This window comes from Monodon monoceros, unplaced genomic scaffold (assembly GCF_005190385.1).
Source record: "Monodon monoceros isolate NGI ecotype Baffin Bay Population unplaced genomic scaffold, NGI_Narwhal_1 Super_Scaffold_8, whole genome shotgun sequence".
NCBI lineage: Eukaryota > Metazoa > Chordata > Mammalia > Artiodactyla > Monodontidae > Monodon > Monodon monoceros.
In genome coordinates this window covers 11,617,104-11,630,236 of record NW_021703785.1, presented here as the reverse complement: position 1 = coordinate 11,630,236, position 13,133 = coordinate 11,617,104, and the positions used below count along the sequence as shown (strand labels likewise).

General features: G+C 39.4%; 1 protein-coding gene across 20 annotated transcripts in view; it reads right to left on the bottom strand.

The window, feature by feature from the left end:
- Window positions 1–13,133, bottom strand: part of DOCK9 (dedicator of cytokinesis 9) — a 351,807-nt gene that overhangs the window by 41,703 nt on the left and 296,971 nt on the right. For 10 of the 20 annotated variants that reach the window (XR_003791732.1, XR_003791733.1, XM_029210207.1 and 7 more), the window contains 3 exons: window positions 11,730–11,777; window positions 8,987–9,123; window positions 1,198–1,313 (listed from right to left, as the gene is read on the bottom strand). Coding sequence is in view for 16 of the 20 variants with exons in the window: in XM_029210207.1 (XP_029066040.1) it covers window positions 1,198–1,313; window positions 8,987–9,123; window positions 11,730–11,777 (301 nt within the window). In the remaining 4 variants the exon portion in view is untranslated. Of the gene's footprint in view, window positions 1–1,197; window positions 1,314–8,399; window positions 8,444–8,986; window positions 9,124–9,606; window positions 9,644–11,729; window positions 11,778–13,133 lie in introns of those variants that run through there. The other 10 variants (XM_029210196.1, XM_029210204.1, XM_029210198.1 and 7 more) reach the window with 6 other exon arrangements.

The following is a 13,133-nucleotide window of genomic DNA, read 5'->3' as shown; positions in this document are numbered from 1 at the left end:
ACACACACACACACACACACACACACACACACACACACACACACACAGTGATCTTGGGCTAATTTCCTGACCTATCTCAGCCTCAATCTCCTTATCTATAAAATGGGGGATAAGAAGATCTACTGGGCCAGGCTGTTGTGAGGACTGACTGACGCTGAAGACACAGAAGGCACTCAATAAACGGCAGCAAGCTAATATAACAATAAATTGGGGTTCAGGGCTTAAATCTTTTCAAACATTTCCTCTCATTAAGAACATGATTTCTTGATTGTACAAAAAGGGTTCCTTTTTTGGGTTCCCAAAGCAATATCACTTTGGGTTCCTAGTTATGACATTTCCTGGGGACGTGAGTAGCATGGCTGCTACGAACAAAGGTAAATTATAATAAAGCTACATGATATCGGGTAACTATTTTTACTCTAATAAAGAAATGTGCTTCATGAGAAGAGGAGATGAGTAAAGCACAGATTGACTTTGGGTATGTTTCCCAAATACCCTTGCAAGTAAACATACTGATTTCATATTCAGAGCATATTAACACTAATTCAGCTTCTCTGGAAACGGAAGTAGTTATTGAGTGAGAATGGGAAGGGTTAGGTTCCTAAAAACAAGAAGGTGGCTGAAGAGACCATCTTTACCTACGTAAATGTTACTTGCTAAAACCTAAAAATAAGACCAAGATCACTTTTTATTCTCTATACTTGAAATGTTTCTATCATTTAATTTAGTAACAGATCCAAACAAAATTGAAAAGGTGAATGTTTTTAGGTATTGCTCCTCTAAGTATAAACATCTAATTTTAATTGCTACCACATGTGGATATGTTTAAAGATAGTAGAGGCAGAAATGCCCAATTAGGTTCCTGTATTTATCATTCTCGAGGGCTCAGCAAAGCCACCTTCCCCGGTAAACGCTTTCATCTGGCCAAGCGTTAACCGCCTCCTGGGACTGTGTCCACCTTTTGCAAGCAGGTGGCACACCCTGACCAGTTAAGCTGTATTATATTTCAGGGAATTCAAGTCATTAACAGTGGAACGGTTTCATTAAGGGAATTTAAGGATTAATGGTTTCCTTACAGGGGCAAAAACAGTTGCTGCAGTAAAAATACAACATAAGAAGTTCTTGCTGATTCAGTTAAATAAACAGAATGAATTTAAAAGGTGAGGCTCTGACCATGAACAGCTGTTCAATACAAACCTTAAATGCCAGTGTAAATAGAGAGAGGGTGTCCAGAGCTGTCAGGCACACCTCAGTAGCAATATTGGCTTCAAGTAACGACTGGTGGAGAACATCTGCGTCCGAGTGGCCATAGCCTGCATGAATCATAATACAAGGTTACTGCCGGTGGCTGAAGAAGAAAGGCTAGGGAATGGTATAGTCACAGTCAACTTTTGATTATTTCCAGAAGGCTTCCTTCAGGGCCATTTCTCCCTGTTTGCCTTTTTTTTTTTGGTGGCGGGGTGGGTAAAAGGAGGTATTAAAAATGTTTCCATTCAATTATGACTTTTTCAGCTCTGGGAGGGAAGTAATAGCAGCAAACATTTATTGTGCACTTGCTATGTGCCAGCCATAATTCTATGAACTTTACATGTATCACCTTATTTAATCCCTCAATAGCCCTATGAAGTGTGTGCATTATTAAACCCTTTTTGCAGATAAGGAAATGGAGGCCCAGAAAGGCTAAACAACTTGTCTTAAGTCACACAGTTGGTAAACAGGGGAGCTAGGGCTGGAACATGGACCAGAGTCACTCAATTGCGCCACTTGACTGAGCTGTTAAGATGGTGTGGTAGTGAAGGAGGCTGAGACCTCTGAAGCTCCCCACACAGACAGAGGCTGCAGCACAGCACAGGGAAGGAAAATGAGCTGCTCAGTGAATCAAGCTCGTCCCCTTACTAGCTGTGTGACCCTGGGCAAGCTACTTGACCTCTTTATGCCTCAGTTTCCTCATCTGTAGAATGGGGATAATAACAGTATCTACCTCAAAGGGTTGTGGTGAGCATTAAATTCATTAATTGCTGTGAAGCTCTTGGAATAGTGCCTGGCACACAGCGAATGCTATGTAAGTCTCAAGTCAATAAAGTAAGGATCTGTTTTATCAGTTGGAATCATGAATGATAACCAAGAGTTGACTGCACTGCTAACAGTATTCTACTTGCTTTAATAAAAAAGCACAAAAGCCACTATGACTGAAAGAAATGTTTAAGAAAAGGAGAGAACTTGAGAATCATAATTTAAATACAAACTGATATCTTCTGTATGTGGCTGTAAAATCAATTTAGTATTGATATAAATGTAGTTTGACATACAATTTGAGATTAAATTATGAAATGGTATGCATTAGCAGAAATATATATAAGGGATGCAAAGGTGTTTCAGTATTGATCTAGATTACAAAGAAAGATGGCAATATAATAAAACGTCAGGTAATGTCTTTCTCCAAGGAGCAAAACAAATCAACACTTACTATGTAGGTAATTTTCTTAATACTCCACAGAGGAGGACATTTTGTACATAGATCAGGAAAATGAAGTACAGAAAGCCTAGAGAATTTTCTTGAGGCCAGTAATGGGATAAAACCAGAAACTACACTCCCAATTCCTTATTCAGGTCACTGTACCATAATCTCTATTATTAAGATAAAAAAGTAACTAGCATGATATTATTCTGACTTTAATAAATGTCAGAGATAGAGAATGATTTTTGAAAGACTACAAAAAGCTTTTCTAAAGCTACCGAGTTGCTTTTTAAAGTATGATTAAAAAAAACCAAAACTATTATGTGCTTTCATCCAACTTTGCTTTGCTTTTATAATGGTGGTTTTGAGTGGCCTGCATTATTTTCACAGTGTGACAGAGTCATCGTGTCCCTAGTAAGGCTATGGAACACATTTGGCACCGTGCTAGTTCTGTTTCTTTATATTCCTGGTTTGCTTTTAGGTTTTTTTTTGGTAAGAAATCTAGCAGAAAGGAAGACAGACATTTTTCGGTACTAATAGTCACTGAACTGCCTTTGTAAGCCAAGGTATTTCCTCATTTGGTAAGGTTTGTTTGGTGAGATAGCCAACAAAAGAGGAAAACAAACTAATGATTATTGTTACAGTGATCACAAAGCAGGGCAAGAGAGGACCAAAAAAAAAAAAAAAACAAAACAAAAAACCAAAACAAAACAAACAAAAACACCACCACCTTTTATCAGACCAACCAAAATTATCACACAGGTCAAAAGGACCCTATACTGAGGGCTGCCATTTATCCCAAATGAAGTTTTATAATCTGGGTTAAACTGTAACAAGGCACTTGCTTTGGTGATTAACTGTATTCTCTGCACAGAACTATCCTTTTCTCTTTCTAGATAACTTACTGGATAAGTGTATCCAAGTGTGATTATTATAGATGAGATGGTCTACACACTGAAGAACTCCAACAGAGTTTACTTATACCTGGCTGAATGTCTAAAACAATTCAAGAATTGCAATTTGTCAATGTGCTATTTTTTAAACATATATAATCAATGGGCCATGCTAATTAATGACAAAATTTCTCTAAGCTACATTACACTATCTAATCTCCTTTAGAATAAGAGTCAATTCATACAGAAATCTGTCTGCCTGTGTCCGAATCATATAAGAATAAAAGAAACAGTCCTTTTAGCCACAATTGGTTATAATTTGCTTTTCCTTAAACCGTTTTGTCTCAAAAATCAGCAGGTTCCTGAACCAGTGTTACTTAAACATCCCTAAAAATAAGTGGCAGCATGGGACGTTGTGTGAGTGACAGGGACTGACTGGACAATCTGACAAAAGATACCCCCATGGGGACAGTCTGTCTCAAGACCTGGAACAAAGCTGTGCATGAGGGAAGACTCTAATCAATGGTCACCTTGTTACTGGCTAACACAGGAAAATGAAACTGAGCTGGCAAACCCAAGAAGGGGTCTTAAGAGACACAGTAATTTCTCAGAGCATCGGTCAGCAACTTTTTAAAGCTGACTAAGCAGATTCTGACCAGGGCCAGTAAGAAGTACTGTTAACCCTACTGACTTCCACTAGGGGGTAGTGGTGCCTTGGGGCACAGGCACTGACGTGGTCACTGAGGCAGGTCAGGGAGGGAAGGACTTCCCTGATGCACCATCTCCAGCAGGCACCTCAGGGGGTGCTTTAGAGACCTTAGGATCCACTGCTCACATGTACACAATTTTCATTCTGCTGTTACTCAGATAAGTGATTTATTCTCAAATCCCCAAATCTTTCAAATACTCAAAGGAGGAGGATGAGATTTTTTTCCCTCTAATGTCATCTGCTATGGTTAGACTTACCTAACTTTACTCCGTTTTATGAAGTCCTGTTTCCTGAAAAGCTCGGTTTAGTAATGCTGAGGACATCTGTAAACTACCCCTCCCTCCCCAGTGCCACATCAGAGGTGATGTGGTCAGAAAGGCAGAAGCCTGATCCACTGCCACTCGCCTTTTCCGAAAGTCAGAGGACATTTGGGCTAGAAGAATAAGTCAGATACATGTTCTCACAGGAGGCACTTCCTTCTTGAAAGCTGCCTTCACTCTTTATGAAACCAGAATTCTTGTTTTTATTTTTAATTTTTTTCTCTGGCCCATAATATGAATCCAGAAAAATAATACATTTTATGAAAAAAATATAAATATTGAACAGCTAGGAATCTTGTTGCTAAAAGAAATCCCCAAATGTAGAAGACCTAGCCTCCTAGATATATTAACTCATGGTCTACAGCTTTTACTAACTGCACATATTTATGCAAAGTATCAGATGGATCCACCACTACACAATCTATTATTGATCTCCATCTCATTTTTATTGCTAAAAAGTTTTTCCCCACAGATGGGCAAGAAGTGGAGAACAGAATAAGGAATGACATTCCAAGGCAAAACATCATGTGATTTGCTGTCTGCCCTCTGATTAACCACCGAAGAAACAAATAGGTTCAAAATGATTTGTGAAACTAGTCTATCATCTCAGAGTTTATACTCGAGGAAATGGTTATACTACCTGCTTTCTAGTCTCAGATTACCTTGCATAAGTGATTGTCACTTAGACAATCAGATACTTAGCTGTATCTGAAAATGGTATGGGATACAGACCCCAAACTGTGACAACACTTGGTTTAAGCATATCATAACTTTTAATTTAAAGTCCTCTTTAAGGATACTAAAAATATTAAAAATGACCGACTTTAAATGGGCATTGTGTCAGGTTTTCTCAACTCTGAAACCCTATCAATTGCAAGAAGCACCAATCAATGACAGGCTACCATGTTAGAGGTAATATTCAGGATGTATCTGTAAGATAAGACCTGCTAAATCTGTAAAATATATCCTGATTTCAGAAATGCTGGCAAAGGGGCAAAAATCTATCTCCAGATCAAGGAAATGTGGCTTTATAGACATTTTATTTACCATCTTGAGTACAGACATTTAAAGCATCCAAGCCCATTTCACCTATTTTAAAAGATATATCACCCATGCTTAAGAACTTTTGAGAAATATTGATTTTACTTCAGAGACTATATGTCTCCCCTGCATTTTTTATATTGATTCAATATTGTCTAAAATAAAGGAACTTAATTATCATCTATATTCAGTTTCTTACTTGAGATTCATAGATATCAAAGAATATCAGAATTAGATGGGGTCTGAACAAGCCATCTCGTCTAACTCCTCATATGATGCTTAAATGACCTGGACAGTATCCCCAATGGGTCCTCATCAAGTCTCTGTTTTCACATCTCCAGCTGCCAGTACCTATACTAGCTAATAGGTAGTCCAGTTAGAAAATGCTTCCCCATATTCACCTGAGATCTAATTCTCTGCAACTTAATCCAGTGATCTTAAATTGTCTCTTATACTGAATTATATGAAATACAGGTTTTCTTCAAGGGTTTCTACCTCTCGGCTGGCTTCTCTCCCATCACACCAATGGGAAATATGGATTATCATGCAAGTGAATTTAACATATTCCTAGAACAATACATAACATTAAAGTAAATACAAACTGTTACTTTATATATTTTTGCAAATGAATCACTTATTTGCAAACACGTTTCACTTAGTTTTCCCCTCATCACTCAGTTTATATAAAATATACAAAGTATACTCCGAGCACCTATCACTCTCAATTTGTCCTTTGGCACAAGTCTTTTTTACTGATACACAATGAGTACATGTTGCCTTAAACAGGTCAATGCCTTAATGTTGTAAACATTTACTTTTTATAAGCCTGGGCAATGACCCAAACAACAAACTCCTACCCTTTGAGTGTTTTTAAAATAGTTAAGACCACTGGCCACAGTGAAATTCTCATTATTTCCTATAAAAATCCAAGAGTAAGGGTAAGTGCCCGCTAGCGTTACACGTGTGCTGCGTGTGGTGCCTTTTCCCGTGTCCTACTGTTAATAGGCGATGGAGACAGTGCGGCTTGGCCTGCATCGGCTTAAGTTCCTCGCAGTCCTCTGCTGCCCCCTGCTGGTCACGCTAAGATCTGACAAAGCCTTTCCTACTCAGAGAAAGGAAATGAAAAATGCAGGTATATAGGGGACTCTTCCTATTTTCATTCTTTTCCAAAATAAATTCATTTTAGACTCTGGCATCCCAGCAAGTCTCTCACATATTGGATCTCTGTCATACTGGTTGGCCCAATAGAAGGTACTGTATTCGTTAAATAGGAATTTTCTTAAAGAGACATACGTGGCTACAAATTTCCCATACAGTATCTAGGTGAAGATGTAAAAACTCATGTATGTATGAGTTCACACACATACACATGTATACATACAGTATACACTCCCTTCTCTATGGCTTTTGGCCGAGTTGATGATTTGGAACTCAAAAAGCTAATGGTGGTAGAGGCTGAAGCCTCCCAAATACAGAATCACAATTAGAGATGTAAGTGAAGACTGAGTTCAGGGTGGAGATGCAAGGACTATGGGGCATCAGAAGCTATTCGGGGAGAGCAGGAATTGTGGGCACACATCAAAAGGCTAAAATAATCAGCTACACAGTCTTGACTGGGAAGGCAAAAGGAGAAACTTTGATCGAGAATGGTGTCACTGAAAACTGACTAAAGAAAAACTTCGGGTTGAAAGAGGAGAGGGGCAGGAAGGACAAGGTTCTCTGTGGGTAGCAGGAAGAGAGAATGGAGATCAACCATGTTAACAATAGGGTTTTTGGCAGTAGAACACAGCCAGCTGTCTCTCTCCTCCAATTCAAACCACCACCGTGAAATCCATTTGCAGAGGGAGGGGTTGCTGCATATCTTGGTGGATTAAGGTTATTTATTCGTGTGTTGATCATTCAGTTTATTTTTGTTTGTTTTCTATGTTTCCTACATGATTATCTTTGGAGGCGGGGCCTTGGTCTGCTTATGATTTTTTTTTACAGTGCTTTAAAGCTTCAGCGTTTATTTCAACTGATAATGAGGTACTGATAGTCCCTGTATCATACATTATCTGGGCAAAGGCAATGTAGCAAGTCTTGCAAAAAGTGGGAATTTGATTTCTCTTTGCTAAATAGGAAATGAAAACTAAAAATAATGAAACTCCTTGTTTTGTCTGTTTAAACCCTTTGTCTGCAGAGCTAAAATAGCCCTAACAGACAAGATGTTGAAAAATCAAGTTCTGTAGCCTTAGACATGTCACTAACGCACATTTCACAGCTAAGTATAGAACCCAGAACTAGCATTTGAAGCCTACCAATTCAGTGTGTGGCAGACTGACATAATATTGATTTAAATTAAGCCTTGAATTTTATAAAGAGAGACTGTACCCACTACATTTAACTTTCTTGGGGGTGGAAGAGTGGGAAGGTGCCATATTTTGATTCCTCAGCATTTTTACTTTGAACTATTCTCAATTTAAGGTGTCAGGAATATATTGTCTATACTCTTAGCCTGTACTAAGAAAGAGGTGTGGAAATCACAGTGAATGGAATGAATTCTTATGATTAGAAATGATGAGAAGATATTACTAACCATGAATTAAAGACACTGCTTGCAATGAGTACAAATAATTGTCTAGATAGAACAACAACTAGCTATGTCATGCTTGGAGCAAAGATGGGACAATTTAGAGAACACACCACTGACAGAAATGATGACATTAGTTTATAAAGTGCTACATGGTTGATATCTTTTAGGTTTTCTGCTTCAAGAAACCCTTAAGAAGACTAAACACTTAGATTTCTAGAAACAGCACATGATGCTACGTCCCCTCTGTCAATTGATAAAATTAAATTAAAGATATGCTCCCATGTTTTGGCAAAGTCTCTACTGTGAAGTTAGGAAGCCCCAAAGTTAGGAAGGCGAGATGAACAAGAAGTCTCGGTTTGCAAGTGAAGCGACCTCATAAGCAGACTTCAACCTGATTAAATCTTACCATTGTCTACAGAAATTCCAAGCACACTTGATATCTTTCTCACACTGAAAACACAGAAAAAGTCACTTTGTTATTGGCTTTTCCACACCCTCACACATTGATTCACGGGCTTTACGGTTTCACAGCAGTTTAACGATTAACATACATTCAGGGCTAGAATGTCAGAATGTGGACGCTCGATCAATTACACGCATGGGGTCAGGAGGGTGAAAGGCACTTGCCCCAGATGTTCTTGGGAGTCACATGGGGAAAACTGATGATAAGCTGGCCACTGGCAACAAATCAAAATACTAAATTAAATTATCAGAGAATGTCTGGCTATCAGGCCAGATTTTGTTTTAAAAACACCAAGCAGATGGCGTGGGGCAAAGGGTCTAGGCTTTCAGGTCTGGTGCTGTAGTTGACCACGTCCCACATTATGTCATTCTCCTCCGAGGAAGGGAACTGCGCCACGAGCTCTTCATCCTACTGCTCTGAGCTGGAAGAAAAGTCGATTTGGTGATGTGGTGTGGTGTGGCCAGGGGCTCTCCCCTCTGAACTGTCACATGGGATGGCTGGCTGTTACGATGGTGTGTCATGGGACTTACTGTGGTTAAAAGTGAGAGAGTTATCCAGGCTGCCCAGCTGCTGCAATCTGGCATGCATCATTCCTGTTCTGTTACGGGAAACAGGCAATGTCTGAGATTTTCGATCATGAACTATGGGTCCCAACCCCTCCTGGTTCCTGCAACATGAGTGAAATGGGATAGAAGCAAAAGTTAGATTTGTTACACTGCAGCGAGATGGGGAGCATTAGTTAGTGAGGCCAGGACACAGCACGAAGGAGACTGGCCACGCACGGACTAAGCACAGAGGAGCCTGTTTGGGGCCACATGAGCCAAAGACACACACAGGCAGCAGCACTTGGCAGAGTTCACAGCAAAGCATCTGAAGACGAAGGAGCAAAAACCAGGCCAAAGCAGAGACCTTTTCAGTTTTGGAAAGTCATTTAGAGATGCTACTTTTTACAAAGGTGAGCATCAGTCCAATGTGGTGCTAATGACCAGCATTTGGACAACAGCCAAAACACTACGAATCTTTTTGGATTATATATGTTATTAAACAGCAAAAAAAAATTTTTTTAGTTAAAATAATACATTGGAAGAAACAGAGAACAAACATGCAATGGGAAGGATTATATGAGGCGGTTTAACACCTTTATTCTTACCCAGGAAAGGAGGAGAAGAGCCACAACCTTTGTTAGACTTGTCAGCAGTCAAGTGAAGAAAATAGAAAAGTGATCTGGATTAGCAATCAAACAGCTAACTTCCTACTGTGTACCATCACCAGAGCAGATGAAAAATGAGACCAGCGCTGGAATGACACCTGTCCCCCGTCCCGTAGCCAACCGTCTCCCTCACTGTGTTATTGTGTGGAGTAGAACAGGACATGCATGGAATATCATCGGGCAACATGCTGCTGGGTGATTTCAAAGTGACACAATGAGAAGGCGCAGTGTTCACAGAACCGGACCACCACGGAGGGCAAACACTGACAACGTTTAAATCATCACTCAGGATCTCTTCCATGTGCGGCAGAGACCATGGCAATTTTCTATAAAATAGGGCACGTCTTTCCACTGTGCGCATGATGAAGTAACACCATCCTCCACCCCGCCTATCTATGCCCATTTATTTTTAAGACAGTCCAAGGAAGCATACTTTTACATGCAAATATATACAGGGTGCTTAAGAAGTCAGAAGATTTTTCTTTAAAAAAATTAAATTTAGAGACATAGAAAAAATAAGTTAACTGCTTCACAAAATCCAATTCCAAAATAGTCTGTTGGGGCAGAAATCTTCAGCTTTTCACATTCACTGTGTTCAGCTCTGAGGCTTTTCATTCTATTTGCACAACATTTTCCAAATGCCATCTTGTGAGGTGGGTGACACCACGAGAGGGTGTGAAGCTCCCCCAGCACAGTGTCTTTCTGTTCCAAATATACTGTTTGCCCATCTTCATGGGACAAAGTCAAAAAGAATGAAGTTATTGTATAAGGACACATTGTATATATTTGCATTTAGTACCCAAAAAACTCAAATGCAAAAATTACTGTTACGATAAAAAATAAGAGTTAGGATTAGAGAACGTTAAGTGCCACCACATTTCAATTAAAAATAGAAAGTATTAATAGGAAGAAGGCATAATATAGTCTCTCTAAATTTGCTTTTTAAAATAAAACATACTTTTATTTGACATAAACAGAATTCTGAAACTTTCTCAAATATCTCAAGAAAAAAACAATGTTACCATAAAGAGCGAAATCTTGACACTTAAATAGAAAGTCTATTAAAAATCTATTTCCTATTTCATTGTTGTAAAGCAGAATTATAGATAAGAGAAAAACCTCAATGACAACTAAATTTTAAAGTTTTTCTTAAAACATAAATATGTTTACTTATAATTAAATTTTAGCAACAATAACAATAGAAAAATAGGATGCTTAGACCAAGACCCCATGAATACATTATCACAGGATACACAGCAACGGAAGAAAACAAATACAGGCACACTGAATGGCAACAGGGAAGGAGTAAGAACTCGCTAATGACAAGAGGCAGTCCGAGGAAAGCCTCCAGAGAAGGAGCTGCATGGCTGCCCATCAGCAGTGAGTGTCCAGCTCTCCTCAAACTCAGCGCGGAAGCGAGAGGATGGCTGGGACAGGGCAGTGAGGGTCTATGATGCTCAACAGAGAGTTCTGGTCAGATAGCAACAGAGGGCACAGACAGCTTATTCAGAAAAAGAGGAAAAAAGGCTCACTTTTAGAGATGGTTTTTGTGGCAGTCCAAACAAATTTAAGATGGACTGAAAACATTCTTTCATTAAGGAGGAAAGTGGTTAGATGAGAAATTACTCTCTTTGTAAGTTGGGAGGTGGAATGGTAAAAAAAAGGACCTTTGAAAGCGAAAAAGGGAAAGAGAGATCATTGAGGAAGGAAAAAAAGAAAGAGAGGGAAGACACAGCCAGAGGAACTGGGAGAAGAGAAAGAGGAGACAGAAGGAACAGAGCACGAGGGAGGATTTGGAAGGAAGTGGAGAAGTGCAGCAACAGGCCACGGAGGAAAATCTTTCCAGGAGGTATGCCTAAGACAGAACAAGACAGAAGGAACGTAGGAACATAGGCGAAAGATGCCCCCAGATTTCATGGCAGCAATCCAAAGACCTGCCACTGTCTTCATGGCGGTTTATGAGAATTACAACCGCCAATCCCCACAGACGACAGTTCCCACACTTCTGGATCCAAGCAACACAGAGAATGACACAACACTTCAAACTAAAACTCCCACAGTACCTGGCGATATATCGCTTCCCCATGTACTGGAACTGGTGCAAGCAGACTCTGCAGAGAGAGTGAAAGATTATTAGGGAGCGATAAAGTCACTGGAGATAAAATTATTTTTGACACATGGCTTTGTTTAAACCCATTTACAGTAACATGTTCAATAAGCTCTTACATCTACCACTAGCCCCTTACTTCTGGTTTTCAGAAATTCTCTGGAAGGTCCCTCTAAACCCAGAGAAAATGGTCAAACACAAGGGAGGCCGCATATTGCGCTGCTATCAGTGCCATGGTGGCTGGTTTGAGCAACGCAGAAGAAAGGCCCAGGACCGACAGGATTGACTGTTGACTTTGGGTGTGGATATTTACTCCACGTCTGCCTTAGAAGGCATGGTGGAAACCATATGCACTGTTCCAAGTTGCTTATACTGTTCTCATTCAGCCTATGTAAGGAGCTTTCTTTTCTGATTCAAGTAAATGGACTGGTTCCTTACAGACATCAAGTTATGTATTTTTTTGTTTTATTTTACTGTATTTTATTTACAACATTGATTGTTTTTTTTTAAAAATCATATATTTAATAAGAGTCAGTTAAAACAACGTCTAGTAAGTTCTTCTGAACTTACTAGAATCTTGTCTCACATGTGACAACTCCCACCTTTAACTCAGCAGAGGAAGTGACCATGAATTTGGGGACCAAGACCATAATTCCAAAATGCACAAAGCTCTGAACACCATGGGTTTGCCCTGAATTCGTGCAAACACATTTGGCAGCAAATTCATGACCCCAACTAACAGAGGTAAAGCTACCTGGTCATGATTTAACCTACTACTGTGGACAATCATAGTATACAGAAATAACTTCTTACTGCAGAAACAATCACGTGCTTGACTGTGGGGTGCTGCGGAATATACTCTCTATGTAAATTTTTCAAAAATCCAAAAAATTCTGGATTTGAAAACTCATCTGGCCCCACTAGTTTTGGATAAGGGATTGTAGATTCGTGTTTCTGGAAGTAAAAAGCTTAAAGGAAAACAGAAACTTAAACTAAAGTAATAAAATAATATAGACTGGATTTAAGATTTCACTTTTACATATTTTTTAATTGTAGCAGTTTTTATGTCTCAGTTTCTGAGTATCACCCACCGAATTCAGCTAATAAATGTTGTGTTATTTTATTAAAATGGCTTATACGCACAAGTAGTAACCTCTCATCTTCAATAATCACATATCTAATCATTTAAGGCTGTCACTGTCCACTGGGTCATGAGCCCCTGAGAGTGGGTGTTGGGGTTAGGTCCAGGAGAAAGAGCTTAAGGATAAGTGTGGATGTGAATATATATTGCAGTCCTGGTTCAACTGCTGGTGCACTGTATTCTTCACACCTCTTAACTAGCCAGGAAAAATCAAGAGTC